The sequence below is a fragment of the Solanum tuberosum genome, unplaced genomic scaffold, assembly GCF_000226075.1.
Source record: "Solanum tuberosum cultivar DM 1-3 516 R44 unplaced genomic scaffold, SolTub_3.0 scf00154, whole genome shotgun sequence".
Classification (NCBI taxonomy): domain Eukaryota; kingdom Viridiplantae; phylum Streptophyta; class Magnoliopsida; order Solanales; family Solanaceae; genus Solanum; species Solanum tuberosum.
Genome location: NW_006239079.1, coordinates 453,456 through 473,795, shown reverse-complemented (window position 1 = coordinate 473,795; position 20,340 = coordinate 453,456). Strand labels below are relative to the sequence as shown.

Sequence of the window (20,340 nt, the reverse complement as noted above, 5' to 3'; positions counted from 1 at the left end):
ATCGAATTCTTCCCTTCTTTTGCATACATTTCTTACAAAACAAAATCGATCGATCGTGTCTGTGTGTGTGATTCGTTGTTGTCATTTTGAGTTCGTTGAAATTATTGAAGTTTGAGGTACCGATATTTCTTTAATGGTTAATCCATTTTATCTTGGGAGGAATTAATCTGCAACCTCGGGTACTTGAGGGGATTAAATTTCTTAAGGACACACAGTGGGTTATGTGGACTCAGATAGTTCTTTGAGTTTTTCTTTTCATCTTTTATTATTTCTGGTTTGCTAATCTGAATACAGGAGATAACATAAAATTGTCATCAGCAAGTAATCACATCTGAAGCAGAGCTACGACAGACATATATGCCTTTCTGTCCTACTACTGTGTGGGATAACAATTTATCTATAGTGTGTATAAACAAGAAATCACCTAGTGGTTTTTTCACTTGAACCCGAGACTTCATGGTTATCACCCATTTTATTGTCCTCTAGGCCACACCCTTGGGTGCAAAATGGAGCATGATATTCTTAAGTGGGATATGTTGTAATTTGTAATAGCCTAAATTCTTATAATCCTGTGTGCTCTGACCTCTGACCTCTATCCATTTATTAAGGTGTTACTTAATTGAGGGAGACGAAAAAACACGAGGTTGAGGAATAAATACGTCCACGAGGGAATTGCAACAATGACTGACATTCTGTTACTGCTCTTGTTTTGCCAGGATGTAGGTTTATGGTTAGAAGAAATAAAGCTTGGTAGCTATCGTCAAATTTTCAAAGAAAATGGTGTTATTTGGAGGAGATGTCCATGTTCACTACTGAACAGATTCTCCGGTTTATAAGAAGGTGCCACATGAAATGGGGAGACTTCATTACGTTGTGCCTCACAGATGAAACCATATCTCTTAGTTTGACAACTTTCTTTGTCCATCTTTCCAGCAATATGATTACGTTTTGTTATGTTGTTTTTAATCAGCTTTGATTGGTGACTCACTCATGTTTTCTTTGTCATGTGAAAAAACCCTTTTGCAAAACTTGAAGTTGGGACTAATTCACTTTCCAATAGGTGTGATGGTTCCATCGCGCTGCCTCTACCTACTGTTGACATTCTCTAAAACTATCTACCTTAGTAAATCTTAACAAATTTGTAAATTGTTGCTAGTGAGATACTTCTTTTTTTGTGTTAATTGGTAGAGTGTTGGCCATGTGACCAGGAGGTCCGACGTCACGGGTTCGAGATGTGGAAACAACCTTGAAGAAATGTTGGGTAAGGCTGTGTACAATAGATCATTGTGGTCTGGCCCTTTCCCGGACCCCAAGCATAGCAGGAGCTTAGTGCACCGGGCAACCATTATAACAAAAAGCTATTGAAATACTTCAGTGTATCTGCTGTTGCTATTTCGGAATGAAGTTACTGCTATTCTTTTACTATTTGCTAATGTCCTATAGTTCTTGTTATCTATATTGACTCAATTCATGTCTTCAGTGGCTTGCTTGAAGGGAGAGCAAAGAGTCTGGTGACCATGGTGGGCAGGGGCGGACCCACGTTGGTTCAGGGGGTTCACCCGAACCCCCTCGGCAAAAAATTACACTGTATGGATAAGGTAATTTTCTGTATTTATGTGGATATATATATTTTGAACCTCCTTAATGAAAAGGAGAAAGAGATAGCCCAGTGGCAAGTTCCTTGAAAATTAAGTCTTATGTTGAGGGTTCGAATCCCTGCATTAGCGTTTTATTTTTTTCTTTTTCCGTTTTCACGTTTTTTATAGTTTTTTTTTTATAAAACATGCTAAAAGTGTGGTCTTAAACCCAAAAAAATTCAAGAGTCCGCCTCTAAAACTAAATACTACAACTTTCTTGAAATTTTGTTTTGTTGGCTTATATATACACGTTTATACTTTTATTTTTCGAACCCCCTGAACGAAAATTCTGGGTCCGCCACTGATGGTGGGCCCCGTCTTGTATCTCCGCAATGTTTATGAAGTGTAACAGGTAGTGTAGAGTGGTTTCACTGAAGCTGGAACCTTAGACAATGATTACGCCATTACGCCATCTGTGCGCATTATTAGTTATAATATATCCAGAAGAGGATAGAAGTGGAAAATCGCTCCCCGTCGGTTATTTCCCTTGTAATTTTCCCCCCTCTTCTACCCCAAGACTTTTATGTATTGTAGTCTTTACTTTTAGTTTGTGATGTCTATAGTATCAAATCAAGAAAATAGATGACTCTTGAGTAAATTTCAAGTTTCTAAACTTGAATTGTAAGTTTAGCACTAGACAATCACCTGCCTGCCAGATTAAATGTATGTGAATCCACTCAATCTTGTGGGAATATTCATGGTGATTTTTTCAGTATTTTCTATCCGCATCCTTTTCTTGAACCTTGTACATTTAAGAAAGTTTTACAGGCGGATGGCTTCATAATAATCTCCAAAATTGTCTGATCGGAGCTCTGAAGAATTCTTCATTTTCCTCGCGAAATAAAATGGCTAGGTCTGTCTTTGCAGAGACCATAATCTTGGTGTGTGTCATAATATCTGCAAGAATCAACTAATGATGCAGAGGGATGATGCTGGTGAATAGAACCATGTTGTTTGGAACCATATCAATATAAGGAGGCTTTGACATATCTGGACGCAATGTGAACCACCCTTAGTACTTCATTCTCCTTGAAATGTTTCCAAGACTGCACGTTAAATTAATAAGATAATGTCAAACACAAAATTCTGTCAAAAATAGAAATATAAAATGACCTGATTGTGTAACTACGTCAACAAGTAAATGCAAATGTTGAGGGGAAATTACCATGGTTACAAGGGTGTCTAGAGTGTCATCCGCTGGAATTTTGTTGAACTCCCATCCGCTTACTATTTCCAGGATAAGAGTGGTAACATGTATCTGCTGCAGGTACTCCAGAGCGTTTGAGAATCATATAGGTGTTGAAATCTCTTCGTTTTTCCTCTCTAAAATGGACAATCCTCCGTTGAGAATTGTACTAATTTCTTGCTGGCCAACCTTATCCTCCAACAAATTTGAATTTTGAATTCAAAGTCTTTCAATTTCCATCCTGTTGGAGGGGTTGGTTTTTCAGCAGTCCACTCACTCAAAAAGAATTCTCTCTTCAGAATATCACTCTTTCTAAATCCAAAGTTTCAGAAGAGTACTGTTCAAGATTTCACTTGAGTTTCCTGGTTTCGCTTCTCGTATTGGAAATCAAGGGTCATGGAAAGCTCTCATGGCTCGTTGTCTCAGTTCCCTACCCTCTAAAAGGTAATACTCATTTCGGCTCATGAATCTTTGTTCCTAATGTGTTGGCATGTTCGATTCTCAACTGTATGAAGCGTTTAAGTGTGTGGATGTTGGAAATGTATTTCTAACTGATTTCACGACCTTAACTTGTTACTGTTCTTATTTTCTGGCCTTCATAGCTGCAACATGTTTGGTTTCGAACTCTTCTGTTTATATTAGTTTGTTTTAGATTATTATTCCAGTTCTTGTTTGCTTTCGAAAGCGTTACCTGCTGCTCTCTTCTGATTGATCTGCCTTCAGCTTTCTAACATGTCGTAATAAACTCGTATGAGGCTGCTTGGGTTGAATTGTTTTCGGGTTTAAGTGAATGATAAGCCTCTAAGTTAGTTGTTGGTTTCTTTATTAGAAAAATCATGCATTTAGATTGGTTGTTCACCTCTGACATAGTCACTGTTTAACTGTCGTTATTCGAATGAGCTGCTTAGCCTTTCTTTCTGCTGATCTGAATGATATATGGTGTGTGCTTAATTTTAATCCATTTCTACACTTGTTTAGTGCTCAAAGCTTAACTATTTACTCCCCAATAGTATTGACACAAACATACCAGAAAGATTACTGAAACAAACCATTCATCATTTGATTGATTACAAAATTACATAAGGAGTAATGTTTTAGATCCATTTGAAGAAAATTAACCATATCATATTATAGAAATAATATTCGATGAGGACTTGCGTGATCTACGTTGGTTTGATAATTATAACAACTAATTTGATTATATTTTGTCCAATTATATGAAAATAAGTAACTAACTGTAATTATTTAAATTAAAAACGTAAAAAGTAACCTAACAAACAGAATTAGAATAAATAATATGTATGACTCAATACGGAGTTGGTGTTACCCAAGTTGGAGGACAAAAACGACTCAGGGAAACATCGTTGTAATGCGGCTGGATGCTGCCATCTGCTAAGTTGAACACCCCCATGTCCAAGCCTCCTCCTTCTTCATAGGACATGTATGTTTCATAAAAATCATCTGTAAAATAAATATGATTGGGCTTGATTCCTGGATATCGAGAAGCTTGGACTGAAAGAGAAGCATTAGCACCTAGAAAAAAAGCTGCGTCCCCTAATTCCTTGGTTTCCGTCATTTTGGAAGCAGCTAAATCAACCCGGGAAACTCGAAAATATCTTGTGCCATATGTTACCTCCACCCCAACGTGATAAGGTCTTGGAACGAGCGTTAATGGAATCATGTCCCAATCATCTTGGACAAGCCTAAAGTGAACACCATATCGCACAACTACAAATAATGATCCTAGTGATTCTAGGATGTATAAGTGCTCTGGAATATGTTCATGAGGTTGAGATGGTATGATATGACATTTAGTAAGTTTAGGGCTAACAACATCAGCAACATTACAAACTAGGAGATTACCCGAATAATCCACGGCATAAATTTGGCCATTAAAATATATCAAATCAGCAAAAGAACTGTAATTGATTCCTTCCCATGTAACTCTAGTCCATCTAATATCTCCAGGTCTCCAAAAACTGAGGAACCTCGAGCCTCCATCAATGACCATGAGAAGGTAGTTGGATGTGTGAGAAGGACTAGCTGACAAAACTGCCTTGCCAATAAAGCAAGTCAGTGAGCCAGTCTGATGTTCATTGTACTCTACTGTGGTATTTTGATGGGGCAATTCAATCTGAACATCAGAGAAGGGATGTAGCAGACTAATTTCACCCTCTTCTCCTACCGTGATAAGCCAACCCATAGACTCCAAACATCGTTTTCTGCTAGCTTTGGGAATCCTCTTGTTCAAAATCATGCCATTATAGAGGCTGAAGAATTTCCGAACCTCATTATCCTCTTCCTCCGCTAGCATCAGCCAAGGAGCTCTACACAGGTCATTGTTAAAATTGGCCTTGGTGGCCACAGAGTGCCAGGATTTGCAGACACACCCAAAATTTAGGTAGTCTTCAATCAGATTCAAACATCTACCTATCGAAACCAACATATCAAGTGGCAATTTCGACCAATCAGCCATCTTTTGCGCCATCGGCAAATCTATCTCAACTGTTCCGATCCCAGCCGCCTTATATAATATCCTAACAAGAAATCCCTAGATTTGGTGAACAGAGCTCCAATTCAAAGTACAATTGGAATCTTATTTCATGTGACCTAGCTTTTGTTATAAGTATCCTACTCCTATTAGTATTGGTATTACTGTTATTATTACTTTTTCTTTTTGAAGCTAGGTGCAATTCGTTCTCGAGAAATCCTATTGTTTTTTAATGTGTTGATAAATGTAATTGTAAATACTCCCTCCATTTCACAAAGAATAATCATCCTTTTCTTTTTAGTCAGTTTTTAAAAAATGACCTCTTTTCTTTTTTGGTAACATTTTACTTTTTGTTTTTCACGTGGCATGTTTAAGACCACAAGATTAAAGGCAATTTTGTACATTTGAGATAACTTTAATTTAGGATCACAAGATTCAAAAGTCTTCTTTAATTTCTTAAACTTTGTACCAAGTCAAACCAGATCAATCTTTTTGAAACGGAGGGAGTATTAATTTATTGACAATATCAAAATTTAACTTATTATAGAATAATATTATAGAAAAAAATTGAGAGATTGTCAACATTTAGCACATTTATATGTTATAATAAAATATTTATGTATATAAATCAAAATATATAAGCTTACTTCAATTTCTAGATTTGACAATAATAATTTTTAGCATTATTTAATTTATAGAAAAGGACCTAAAATATCTTTAAACTATCGAATTTAGTACAAAAATATCATTCTTTTATCTTTCGACTCTAAAATGCCCTTAACGTTAACTTATTGGCCCTGAAATATCCTTATTTTTGACAATAACATTTAACAATTAAATTATATTTCTTATTTATTACATGTCATGAATTTATTGGTGTAATTTATAATTGACCTAAACTAATTAGAGTTCAACCCAAACGCGGATCCACCTACTAACCCTATACCCGCCCCACCTAAAAATCTCATTAAATTAAATGAAAAAAACTTGATTTTCATAGATTTGGATTTCTTCAAATCTTTCAAATTCTTCAATGGTGATTTTAGTGGGTTTCATAAATGAAGTTTAGATGACTTTCTTCAACTTTTTTTTCTCATCTTATTCACTATATCAACTAAATCAGATTAGGTCATATCAAATTTACTTTGCAGTTGATTATATTCAAAGATTCAACAATTTACAACTTTTAAAAAGAACCTCAAGTGAATTCGAAATCTTTCGAATCTCAAAATAATTAGTAGACAAATTTAATTTTAGAAAGTGCACAATTTTGAGCTAGAATCTGATTGGTGTTGTATTTGAAATGTAGTTGAATACTTAGAAAAAGAAATTTTGATTTATAATGTTGAACATCATTGAAGCTCGGATAAACCTCTAATGGAGATGTCAAATTTTTTATATATAACTTGTTGCTTATTTTGAAGTAGGTGATTCAGATTATTGTTCTTGTCATGAAGTTGTATTTTAATTTTAGAGGATTTCAAAGATGGATTAAGGTGACTTCAATAGATTTTATTGTTGGGTTCAATAAAGAAGATGAACAATAATATGAAGAAATCAAATTTCTTTCCCTTAGTTTAATGGGGTTGTAGGTGGGGACGGATATCGGGTTATTAGATGGATTCAGGTTTGGGTTAAAATTTAATTAGTTTAATTTAAGTATAACTTTCATAAATCACAGTGTAAAACATAAATCACATCCTATTCCTATTTTTTTTCTCCCTATTTTACAAATATCTCTTAAAAATTGTAGCATCCGGATACACAAAGTATGATACATTAAATAACTTAATCGTTGCGCTTAAAAAGGAATCTAATAATTATCAATCCCACGATCACGCAAAACAGATTGATATCAATCTATTCCAATCTGTAACAGATTTAGAGAATTCAACATTCAAATTTTCTTCTCATCCATCTATCCCAAATCATAACAGATCCAAAATAGACGACTATTACAGCTAAATTGAATGTCAAATCCACCATTGATACAACAGACAAGATGACTAAAGAGATACATTGATGCTACATCTGGCTAACAAGAAAAAGAAATAATTAAAGATTTTATACATTGAGTTTGATACAAGCCTCATTAATCGATGTTCAAAAGAACACAAGAAGATCTATCAAAAATGGTTCAATTTTGTTGATTATGTTAATTTTTTTAGTGTTTTATTCAAATATATAAGAGCAAAAATAAATAATTTTTGAATGACGGGGTTGTTAATTTGGTACAGATGGAGATGGACGTTTTACTAGTGGAGATGCCACCAAGTTCTTTGTCATGTCCCATTTACCTCGACCAAAACTCAAGCAGATTCTTTTCTATCTTGTCATGTTTGTCAATGCTTGAACAGTTAGAAAACATTGATTAGTCTTGCTTTGAAAATACCAAAAAATGGTATTTCATTTAATGTAATATTGACTTATTTAATGTTTGCATGTTGTTGCATTGTCTGAATTTATTCTTTTAGTTTATGAATCTGGAAGAAGATACATTGTTAGCCTTCAACGAAAAATATGTAATTGTAGGAGATTTCAATTAGACGAAATATCTTGCGCACACACAGTTATTGTTTTAAAGAACAAGAATATTACAGAGATACATACATTGCAGTGAATATGTATCAGACACATTGATACATAAATCTCATTACTTTAGATCATAATTACTAGCCTTTGATAGTGGTTTCAATGTTCTGATACATTACATTTACAATAGTCTTTATTTTATGTAATGTATCTCTGTTGATGCATAATCTTATTATTTTGAAACATCGATTAGTATTTATCATGTCATTATTTGATACATAACTTTTACAAAATGTGTCATGTATCAGGTGTTATTTGATACATTACTTTTACAAAATATACTATATGTCATGTATCAGGTGTTATTTGATACATAACTTTTACAAAATGTATCATATGTCATGAATCAAGTGTTGCTATGTATCTTTAACCTTATTCAAAAATTGGAAGAATATGTATCTACACACAGTTGCAAATTATATTTGTGATACATATATATTATACATTACCCAATAATACTCATGATACATAAGCCCTAATGTTCAATAACTAAAGCATTGTGTATCAAATTCACCGATATGTATATGATACATAATTGTGTCATTTCATACCACTTGCTGAAGAAGACTTGGTTAATGTAGAGTAGTTATTAATATAATAGACACGTTTAATTTTATTTTATTTTGTGTTAAAATTTGATCAAGTTTTGAAGGATTACTCTTAAAATTTGTATGGATATCCTAATGTTGTTAAATTTGGTCATCTTCTATTAGTTATTGCATGTTATTGCATATAATTTTTTTCTTGATACATGACAATATACCTAATACATAATATAACTTGATACATAACAATTTACCTGATATAATGTGTAAAAAAAATACAAATTTTTATTAGATATAATGATACCGATACATAACTGTAAATATCTGATGATGTTTTAATCTGTGGTAAATGTTTGTCACTTTATAATATCTCGCTAATTGAAAGAACTAAAAAGAGTTAGAATTGGAACTAGTCATTTTAGGAAAGAATGAAAAACCTGGAAATTTGTTAAGTTATGTTAAGTTTGGATTTTTGGTCAACTTCAAACGACCATAACTCCTAGTTCAGGATGAGTTAGGTGTGCTTCCAGATACCGTAGGAAATATCGTGGAATTATCTTTCCAACGCCACCGAATTTGCGTGATTCCGAGTTCGTATGAGTGAGATATGCCCATTGAAAGTTGAATTGATCAAATAAGGAAAGTGTAATCCGGATTTTGGAAGGGTAGTTTGGTCTTTTCCTTAAAAAAATATTTTATTTCATTTTTAGGGGGTTTATTTGGGGTCTAATCAGAATTAAATCAGTTTAGTCAATTGAAAATTCACACTAGGGCTTGGAGAAAAGAGAAAATAGGAGAAAGGAGAAGAAAGTTCAAGAATCGTCAAGATCTTCAAAAATCGCTTGTGGATTTCGTCAAGGGATGATCCCTATGAGGTATGTGAGATCACATAGCGTTGGGTTAGTTCACCCACACGCCAATCTTAATTACATATGTAGTCTGTGAAACCAGATACAAAAAATCAATGATATTACAAAAGATCTACTTCAATTCTAATATTTTGGAAATTACTCCAAGCTTGATGATGAAAACCCAAACGAAGCTTTAGGAAGTAACTTGGTGAACATATCATAAATATTTTTCTGACATCACACTTCTAAAGTGTTAATAGTTCCATCAATTGAACTATTAAGGCAGGGCGGGGCAGGGGGTCTCAACGCACGATACCTTAAGGCCGGGCGGGGGGCCTCGAGGTACGGTGCCTCGGGGCCGAGCGGGGTGGGGGCCCTTGAGGCACGACGCTTTGGGAATACTTGGATAAATAAATTTTGATTTATAATGTTGAACATCATTGAAGCTCGGATAAATTTCTATTGGAGATGTCAATTTTTTTATATATAACTTGTTGCTTATTTTGAAGTAGGTGATTCAGATTATTGTTCTTGTCATGAAGTTGTATTTTAATTTTAGAGGATTTCAAAGATGGATTAAGGTGACTTCAATAGATTTTATTGTTGGGTTCAATAAAGAAGATGAACAATAATATGAGTTCAATAAAGAAGATGAACAATACTAAGAAGAAATCAAATGAAAATCAATTTTTTGTTCCTTAGTTTAATGGGGTTGTAGGTGGGGTGGGTATTGAGTTATTAGATGGATTCGGGTTTGGGTTAAAATTTAATTAGTTTAATTTAAGTATAACTTACATAAATCACATAGTGTAAAACATAAATCACACCCTATTCCTATTTTTTCTTTCTATTTTACAAATATATCTTAAAAGTTATAGCATCCAGATACATAAAGTCTGATACATTAAATAACTTAATCGTTGCGCTTAAAAAGGAATTTAATAATTATCAATCCCACAAATCACGCAAAACATATTGATATCAATCTATTCCAATCGTAACAGATTCAGAGCATTCAAAATTCAAATTTTCTTCTCATCCATTTATCCCAAATCATAGCATATCCAAAATAGACGACCATTACAGCTGAATTGAATCTCAAATCCACCATTGATACAACAGACAAGATGGCTGGAGAGATACATTGATGCTACATCTGGCTAAGAAGAAAAAGAAATAATTAAAGATTTTATAAATGGAGTTTGATACAAGCCCCATTAATCGATGATCAAAAGAAAACGAGAAGATCTATCAAAAATGGTTCAATTTTGTTGATTTTGATAATTTTTTTAGTGTTTTATTCAAATATATAAGAGCAAAAAAAAATAATTTTTGAATGACGGGGTTGTTAATTTGGTACAGATGGAGATGGACGTCTTACAAGTGGAGATGCCACCAAGTTCTTTGACATGTCCCATTTGCATCGACCAAAACTCAAGCAGATTCTTTCTATCTTTTCATGTTTGTCAATGCTTGAACAGTTAGAAAACTTTGATCACACTAAATCGATCATTTCATAAAGTGAGTCTTTTCGTCGTTACCTAACGATGTATTTAAACGATACAACACAATAGTATTTAAGTAACAATTAAAACAAAATTACATTTAAGCTAATAATACAATGTAATGATTGTTTAAATACAACGGGTAACAATCATCCAAATAGGGTGTTAGTTTAAATATAATGTTTGTTTTGATTGTTACTTAAATTCTATTGTATTGTATCATTTAAATCCATTGTTATGTAATGATTAAATAAACAATCGATTTGGTATGATCGCGTCGTAAACTTAATATTTTCTTCTCGTTTTGTCTTTATTTATTGTTTAATAATCTTATTTTATCTTTTTTTCTTACCTTTTCATAATAACACTATTTTATACCTTACTTTTCTCATAGGTTTATCACTCAAATTTTTGATGTATGACATTTTGTAGTGACACAGAATTATACAATCTATCCAAACATTGTATTCATTAAAACAATACATTAAATACAATATAACACAATATAAAACACTATAGGATACATTATGAAAACAATACTTAACAATCGTCTAAACATAGTGTTAAAAGAGAAAAACCGAACCATTACGGTAGGATCAGGTCGGGTCGGGTCCAAAGTGACTCTCTTTCCGGCTCAATACATAGCACGCGTCTTAGGGCTATACGATAATACGAATTCTTCAAAGTGAGTTGTGGAACGCCCAATTGATCTTTTCATCTGAAAACTCTTTGCTTCTCATCAGCGGTAGACGGAAAAATGGCCGGCGGAGGAGACCACTCTCATGGTGGAGATTTCAGGACTAAGGTTTGGAGTATGAGTGGTGGGCCGTACTGTAGGCCCGTACATTGGAAGCGTAATACCGCTATTGCCCTCGCCGGAATCGTACTCGTTTGCATTCCTGTCGCCTTGAAATCTGCCGAGCTCGAGGTCAGTACCTCCATCCCTTCCCCTTCTCCAATCTGATCTGAAATGTATTGATAGGTGGTTGGAAATGGAATAGTTTACTGTAATTTTGGTAAAATATGTGATCTTGTTGACTTCAGCTTTGCCGTGTCTATTGATTTATGTTAAAATTCATTAATTTGATTTGATTTGATTTGATTTAATTGACTCTCCTATTTCAACTTTTAGCTTTAGTTTTTTAGGGAAGAAATCAAGTTTTATATTTTATGCTTTTCTCTACTGGCTAGATGAAATCCGTATATAAACCAAAATTAAGTTCTTATAGTCATGTGGAAACGTGGGATGATGAAGATTTATTGGAGGATTCGCAATGCCGTTATAGGAAATAGTGTTGGATGGTCAGGTGATGTGAGGAAATAGGAATGCATGGACAAGACCATCACAGGTTGAATGCTCAGCCTCAGAGGGATATTAAACTCACTGTGTTTTCTGACAGATCAATCAAACTACAGATGGGAAGCACCTTTGTTTTACTTTTTTTGTCATCCTAATACCAGCTCTATATAATTTGGTGCCACACCAGTGACTAAATAGGGTACCTATTTCAACTCTGAAACCCCCTTGGGCCCTTCCCTTATCATTAGGCTTATCTGCAAAAGAAATAGAAATGTCTTTAGAAACCGCTGAGAAGTGTGAAAAGTGTGCACTTTTTGGAGACTCAAATCCCAGTAAATATGGAAAATATTGGGTGATTTATTCCCAGCTGTCTAAGCTTTGATGAACAGAGAGTTTTGTGTTGATTTATAATATTGGGACCATTCTCAAAAAACCTTGATGAGAAGAGTTACCCAATACCTGGACAGATAGGAGGTAGCAACTAGCCAGTGGAATAGCCGAGAGGTGTGCACATCTAACTCGGACACCACTGTTACCCAAAAAAAGAAAGAAAAGACAAAGTGTGTGTAGTTGTATCTGGTTTCACAGATTATATATGTAATTGAGATTAATGTAGCAAATACACTTGGTTCTAGATCATGCTGATTATGATTTCCCAGAAAATAGAAGAAATCACAAAATTTGGCATCAAAATAGGAATTGATGGTGCTGGGATTACATCCAACGATTCTATCCAAGTTTCTCTTTGGGGTGTTCATAGAAAATCTCATGTTGGCTAAGATAAGTACTGTACTTCTATTTTTTGTTTGAGGGTCTGATTTTGCTTCGAATTCAGAATTGCTCAGTAATTTTATTCTGTAAAATGGACAAAGAAGGTCTAAACAAGAAACCACATTAAGCAAAAGTTTGCAGGTCACCAGCATCTCCTTAATGCTGAAGAATACACCATTACCATTTTTTTTTAAAAATAAAAAAATTTGACGTGCTCATGGTGAAATGTTGATAAAGGTGTTAGCTTCGTGCCGGTGCACTCTTTCGGTCTTCCCCCTTGTGTGATCCTTCCATAGGATACCTAATTAGTCTATCTATGCTGTGAAGCTTTGGGCAATAAGACATAGGCAGAATTCAGTGTGAATACACTTGTAGTCTGTGAACTCAATTGGACAAGATTGGATCCTGGTTACTGAATTCTCACACTCAAACTTTTGGTGTAAAAAGCATTCTGCTTCAGAGAAAACTTCATATGAGGAGGATTTAGGTCCACTCGTGGACTCAAGACTCCTTGAAATTTGTGAGAAGCTGCTCAGAGTTGGTCTCCTTTAGTAGAGGCAATAAGAAGCTGCAGCTCTTCCACTCTGTTGATGTGGAACTTACATCAAACATAATTAGTAAATGATTGCGGGGTGTTCAAATTATTTTTTATCGTCTTACTAAGGAGCTATCACTCTTAAAAGTGATTTTTCTATGTTACTGTTTAATTAAATGTATAACTTCTGGAAAAAATATTACTTGTAAAAGAAATTATTTTGGATACTCTAGTAATGCTCCTTTTTGAGTCCCGACACAGACAAAAGTTTGGTATTTAAGTAGAGAAGTGTAATGGGCAAGCCCATTATCCACCGAGTTTCGATCCATGTGTCATGGTTCTTGGTGTTTTCTTAGTTGACAAAAAGGAAACAAAGATAATCTAGTGATTCTCTGAACATACAGATTTTAGAAATGGTCGTTCGCACTGTAACCTCCCACTCTGCAGATTGGTTATCGTAAATGGGGAATCATTGATCATGCTAGGCAAAATTGTGAGGGGAAGGGGTGCGTGTTCACTAGACTATGCCCCCTTTCCTCCTGTTCTACCTGTCTTGCCTTTTTGTTTTCCTTCTAATATTATGATCTTGTCCTTAGTTTGTTGATCAAACGTTCAGCCTGCTTATTTGGTACTCTTAGTTAGATGCTACAAATTCTGTACTTATTGCTGTCAAACAAGTGCATCTTAAGCATTTTTAAAGAACAATAAAATATAAAGTAAAAAAAACTGAAGTATTTGGAACATTGGTGCAAGCAAAGAAGATTTTGCCTAACCAATGTTTATGTTGTCTGCAAGTTTGAAGCCTCTGTTCAAAGCTGATACTGAGTCTGTTTTATCATGTAAATGGTTGCTCTTTCCATCCCAAAGACTAATGAATATTTTCTAGAAGGCCAAATACATAGATAGACACTTAGAGTTGTCATCATCTTCCAGTTGTACAACTTAATTATCCTCGTGACTTACACTTCTCGATTCTCATTAACATAATGTGTTGGGCTCACCCTGATCTAACCTGACAATACACTATTGGTATGTTCACTTTTCAGCGTGGGTGTATTTAGAACCCATCTCCAGCTATCAAAAAGAAAATAAATTTCCCCTTTTACCCTTTCGTTTACCCAAATTAGAAACATTTATTTGATATGCAAATATTTTTATTTTTATAATACTAAAAGCCGAAAAGACTGTTCAAATTATAGAGTTTTGTAGTAAAAAAGGAGGTATAGAAACAAACCAAAAAAACCTCTGTTCTTCCTTATTTTTTATATATATATATATATATATTTATTTATTTTTATATTTTATTTTATTTTTCTGTTTGCACCAGAAATGGAACAACATCATGCAATTCAATTTATTTTCTGAATTAAATTGCCCTTATTTTTGGAGCATCTTAAGATCCTCTCCCTACATATGACCCACTGTATGCAAGATGAGATTATGCTCCATCTTCTTTTCTGATTTAATGATCCTCCACTTTGCCTGCTTGACAGCAGTCACAGAGTTTTCTCTGGCATTCTCCAACTCAAACTTGCCATAACCAGAAAGATGCCCAATAAATGTGTAGTCACTTTATAATGTAGAAACATGTAGCTATTTGTTTATGCATTTTCCCCACATAGATGGAAAATCGAACAGAGTTTTGTTCCCCTCCTTTTAAGGTTCGCTCAAGTTAAACTTGCCTCCTCCATACCAGCCAACCAAAGTAGTCTAGGATTTTAACCTTCCATATGTGCTTCCTAGGCCACAATTCAGTTTGATTGTTGGCGTGGTTCAGATGATTTTACAAAGAAGCTTCTGAGTTATGCCCTAGCCACCATAATTTATCTTGATTCCAGTTTTGCACTGTGAACTGCTTGAGTGTGTCAAAAATCAGTGAATCTAGCAATCTCCCAATCATTCATTGGTCTCTTAAAAGTTAAAACTGAGATTCCACCCCTGTGCAGTCCATACTTCATTAGTGGTGGGCTTATGTTGCTGGTTTAGAGTGTAGATATCAAAGAATAGTAGCTTGAGAGGCCAAACCAGTTGTCTTCCCAAAAAGATGTGTCTTGCTAATTTCCAATTCTGTAGCTGATCCTAAAAATTTGCCAAAGAGCGTTGATAGACTTCCAAACACTAAGGGATTGTTTGGTTGCTAGTTAGGAAGAGAGTTATTCATGTATTATAACTAGCATAGCTAATATCATGTTCGTTATCTTTTAATTGCTTTGTATAAAATTCAGCAAACCATGTATAGTGTTCAGTTGTCAATTATCATTTTTCAATTTCACATTAATAAGACATGTTTAAGTCAATGAGTCAATTTATGTATTGTTTAATGCGGAGTAGAAGATGGAATAACTAATACATGGATTAGTAATACATAAATAACTAATTCATGCATAGCTCCAACCAACAACCATATGACCCCGAACACTATAAGCAGTGGTCACCTCCTTTGTTTTCCAGAAGCACTCCTCTCTATGTTTACCTTTGATTACTTTCTTCCGCAGGAAGTGATCTTCATAGGGTATCTCCATAGCCATTTTATGAGAAGACTTTGATTTTATTTCCTCAAATTCAGTATACCCAGGTTTCCCTTGTTTTCTGTTTGACAAGATGAAAACCTCCCCTTTCCTTGTTGTCTTGCCACAAAAAATTCCTTAGTGAGGGAGTTGTTATGGTGATGGTTTCAAAATGGAGCTTCTGGAAATTCTTCTACGGTGTTGTCAGTTGTGGTGGTTTATGGTTCAAAGGTGGAGGAGTATTAAGAAAAAGGCGAAGTAGCTTTGTTACCATTCTAATAAATGGATTGGTAAAAATATGGTGGCTGCTGTTGCCTTTTTGAGTTAATAGAAACTTGCCGAAAAAATTATTTTCAGCATAAGCGTGCAAGAACTTGAACAAACTCAACCAGAGGGGTTCTCCAAACAATGCTTCCCGTTGATTCAGAATCCATCACCAGGAAATTTGTCGGACCCAAGCTCATGGTGCTTGAAATGCCAGTTTCTAAACCAAAGTTATGGTCTCAGACTCAGTGTTGGCTCTGCGGTGTCGGGTAGTGTGACTGGAATTTTGGGATGAAATTTTGAGGAGGAGCTGCAAGTGTTTGGGGTTGTGCGAGCTGTCTGTCGTTTTGATTTTCTTATCAGGGCGTTGAAGATCCCATTTTTTCTGGCTTGGAGGTTGCGGGAAGTTTGCATTCACTTTTTTAGGGAAGCTAAATGTGGAGAGGGTGGTGTGGTTTTTTTTTTTTTAAATTATTGCATCTCAAAAAATTATACGTGACAATTTTTTTTAAAAAAAATTAACGTGTCGTTATTTTATTGGTTCATTTGACATGTCAGCAACGATTGCACACATGTTGTTTAGAACTGGCGTCCAAAAGACACACTTATGCCATTGAGGTGTCAAACTTGTTACAAGAAGTTTGAAGTGTCTAATTGGCAGTTGGTGATAACTTTTAGTGTCTTTCTTTGTGTTTTGCCTTTCTAGAATAATGTTTAGTGTGCCTTCCTCCTCTTGATCTGCCCTTTTATCTTTTATTAACAACCTGCTCTCTTGGTTTACTTGCATTTCTTGCTTTCCACCGACTCAGCGATGTATGGAAGTTTACTCTGTTTTTCTCTTGGGGAATATTTGATATTCATGCTATAACAAGTTTTTCAATTTTGCAGCAAAGGCCACATCTTCCAGTCCGCCCCATTCCTTCTCAGCTATGGTGCAAGAACTTTGGAACAAAAGACTACTAGTTTTGTTAGTGGGGAAGATGATCACCTTGCCTTCTGTATTTGGATTCTAAACTGCATTTCATGATTACTTTTTATTCGAAATAGTGTGACATATAATGACAATGTTCCATTGAATAAACATGACACTGCGTGCCTTTTTACAAATGATTAAAGCCTGTCAACAAATTTTCATGATGGTTACCATTTTTCCTTTTTATCTTTTGTATATCACTTATCCAGAAGAAGCAAAATAAGTGAATTCTTATATTTGCTTTACATTTGGTGTGTATGATGCAGGTATTGGTGAGAGATTGTAACTGAGGATTATTAGGTTACAATCATAATCTTTCTTCTTATTAGCTCGACTAGTTGAGCTCAAATGCCAAGAGCAAGTTCAATTTGTTATGTGCAAGTCTAATCATGATGTTATCTACAACACAACTCATCCTCAAGTAGATCAATGAATGTACGATTTTTTGTATAACCTAGTTGAGTAAAATTCTTTAAATCATCAAAATAAGGGGCATTGGAGACATCGATAGTGTGAGAACTATTTTGGTGGCAAACTAAATGAAGGGATCATAATATTTTTGGTTCCTCACTTGTTTGTAAATTTTGATTGTGATATAGAAATTACACTGGTCTTAGATTAATTAAAATTTGTATATTTAGTTTCTTTTGTGCAAGAAATAACATTATTAATTCTTGAAATTTGTGAATATTGACAAGTAAAAGGATCAAAAAGATACATTTCAACTACTTAAAGAGTCATTTTTCTACTAAAATAAAAAGGCACATTTTTTTATTTTTGGGGTAAAAAAAAAAAAGGACATTTCATTATAGTCCTTGAGCTTATAGTTGTTTAAATGTTTTTTTTTCTTTCTGAAAGTGGCTTTCAAAAAAGTAATTTTGGTGAGAAATAATGTGTTCAATCAATAAATTTTTAAAAATACTTTTAAGCAATAATTAATGTTTGACCAAACTTTTTAAAAGTAATTTTAAGTGTATTTTATTCTCAAACGTACTTTTCAAAAAATAATTATTGAGAAAAAAAACTATATTTTTTCGGTTTCTGAAAAACAACTTCGGCTACTATCAAAAACTTCTCATACCTACTATTGCTAACTCACCCGGCTGTGCATGTCCATCAACGACTAAAGCTACAAGTGATTTATTTCTATTGTTAATTGACAAGTCAAATTGAGATCAAGACATTAGTGACTATGTTGCTTGGACTCTTCAAAAATGTCAATGAGTGCGTATTAGATTCTCCAAAAGTAGTGTATTTTTGGAGAATCCGGCATGGGTGCAGCAGTGAAAGTGAAGAGTCCACACAACTTTAATTAGTGATACTCCAGAAAAATAAACTATCAACCGATTATGTAGACACCACAATAGGAGCAACAAAGCTGTGAATTGACATATCATATTTAAATGTAATGTAACAAACACAGAGAGATAATAGGAGAAAGAGCACAACAAACAAATATCTTAGCCTAATCTTCTAAATTGCAGCTAGGTTCCTATTACAACTAACAGTTCCCCACTCACGATGTCAAGAGTATCTTTTAGCCGGGTCACCTACAAAATCCGTTATAATCTTTTTGATCAGTATTTTACCCGTGTACACCTAGCCTAGCTGTCATCCACCGTGGCATCTGACATGGATTTAGGCTCCACTTTATTCACAACATGTAGATACTATATCATTAACTGGTTAACAAAAACAAAGATGAAGACCTTTCATCCTTTGATGTCACTGAAAAATCATACTCTTATGGTAAGGCCTTCGTAGGCTCTGAAATTGTAATAGTTTTCTCAGATTCAAAGTCTTGACCTCCCCACTTGCGTAGGTGCTCTACAGACTGCTAAACCTGCATTTCATTTTCTTATTAGTACACATGACTAAATCATACTGAAAGGGAAGGTTCAACAAAAATCTGTAACAAACTAAGTATTTAACTAGTATTGCTTCATCTGCAATTTTCAAAGAAAATTCAGCAATAGTCAAACAACTCCCCTTGTGCAATGACTTTCAAACAAAAATGGAATATAGGATAATCAGGTTACAGAGGATGGACAGCTAATTCCTATCAAGAATGAGTAAAGTTAATTTGTTTTGGAGTTTTAAATTGTACAAAAATCACCAACCGTTTTACTTACCTCTTTATTCCAATCAGTTCTATAGAGTACAAATGAGAGTAGCAGTGTCTGTAAAGCAAGTCCTGCTATCATTCCTCCCCATAGACCTTGCAAGATATAATCCATAATTCGGATAAATTGAATTTCTGTCATAATGTTTTTAGGTTAAAAAAAGTTGTGAGATACTAAAACGAAGTGTTTCCTATAAAAGATGTTTACAAATGCAGTGTGAGATTAAACTTTGATATACTTAATGTTTGTAACTTTTAGAATGAGTTTATTTACCACGACTCCAAGGTTAAGGTTAGAGACATAACCAATCGTATATCCTAGAGGAATACCAAAAACATAGTAAGATCTCAAATTGATATAAGCCACTAGACCTTGCCATCCACCTCCAATAGCAACACCTGCAAAACAATATTTGGAATAAACACAACACCTGTTAACACTGCTAAGAACCATGGTTATTCCGAGAAGCCAAGCAAGGTCAGCAACAGCTCATTGCAAATCCTTGCTGTTTGTGAAAAGAATGGCCAGATGATTTCTTACAGCCAGTAGAGTATCCCAATGAGGATTGATTGAAATACTACACTATATTTGGTAGCCATGGGCCGACCTAGCCCAAGCTCATTTGAGACTCGAACGCTGAAAGAGCGACGATGCATTAAAACAAACTCAAAAACAAATGGAGTACATTTTTGTACAAGCTTTTAGACTTAATTACCTTATGGCAGCATTGATTCCAATGAACAACATTGCATCCATCAACATTCATGCTGAAAGACAAAAAAGAAGGGAAAAAAAGAAAGATACATGTTTGATGAAAGAACTCACAACATTTCATCTCATCTATGTACATTTGTCCAATTCAATCAACTACATTAACGGTTAAGCTTAATTATCCAATTAAAGCAATTGTGCAGTTGAGCTTCAATTTCAGCACTCTAAAAAAAATTAACTGAGCCCCCCAGCCTCAAGGCGCCGTTCCCTGAGGCCGACCCCCGCCCTCCCTAGCCTTGAGGCGCCATGCCCTGAGGCCAACCTCCACCCCCCCGGCCTCGAGGCAATA

At 34.6% G+C, this 20,340-nt stretch overlaps 2 protein-coding genes and 1 long non-coding RNA gene across 4 annotated transcripts; 1 reads left to right on the top strand and 2 right to left on the bottom strand.

Annotated features, from left to right (window-relative positions):
• Window positions 1-4,129: 4,129 nt before the first annotated feature.
• On the bottom strand, window positions 4,130-5,311 carry LOC102599288 (F-box protein At4g35733-like). Its single transcript, XM_006353254.2, has one exon. It carries the CDS (start codon window positions 5,309-5,311, stop codon window positions 4,130-4,132), a length of 1,182 nt encoding a protein of 393 aa, XP_006353316.1.
• A 6,122-nt stretch (window positions 5,312-11,433) lies between these two features.
• LOC102598965 (uncharacterized) lies at window positions 11,434-17,343 on the top strand. Its single transcript, XM_006353253.2, has 2 exons — window positions 11,434-11,735; window positions 17,073-17,343. Exons 1-2 carry the CDS (start codon window positions 11,565-11,567, stop codon window positions 17,145-17,147), a joined length of 246 nt encoding a protein of 81 aa, XP_006353315.1. The 5' UTR covers window positions 11,434-11,564; the 3' UTR covers window positions 17,148-17,343.
• A 1,416-nt stretch (window positions 17,344-18,759) lies between these two features.
• Window positions 18,760-20,205, bottom strand: LOC107061650 (uncharacterized). 2 transcript variants are annotated; one of them, XR_001474135.1, is made up of 4 exons: window positions 19,711-20,205; window positions 19,554-19,678; window positions 19,290-19,414; window positions 18,760-19,000 (listed from the first exon to the last, which is right to left on the bottom strand). It is a non-coding gene; the product is annotated as an uncharacterized lncRNA (long non-coding RNA). The 2 variants fall into 2 exon arrangements; XR_001474134.1 differs by having other exon boundaries at window positions 19,290-19,678.
• Between the last annotated feature and the right edge of the window lie 135 nt (window positions 20,206-20,340).

What these genes read in the sequence shown, in the direction of transcription:
- LOC102598965 (XM_006353253.2), top strand. Translation starts at nt 11,565, where the DNA reads ATGGCCGGCGGAGGAGACCACTCTCATGGTGGAGATTTCAGGACTAAG. An exon ending in TGAAATCTGCCGAGCTCGAG is followed by an intron (nt 11,736 to 17,072) that starts GTCAGTACCTCC and finishes TCAATTTTGCAG; the next exon opens with CAAAGGCCACATCTTCCAGT.
- LOC102599288 (XM_006353254.2), bottom strand. Translation starts at nt 5,311, where the DNA reads ATGGCGCAAAAGATGGCTGATTGGTCGAAATTGCCACTTGATATGTTG.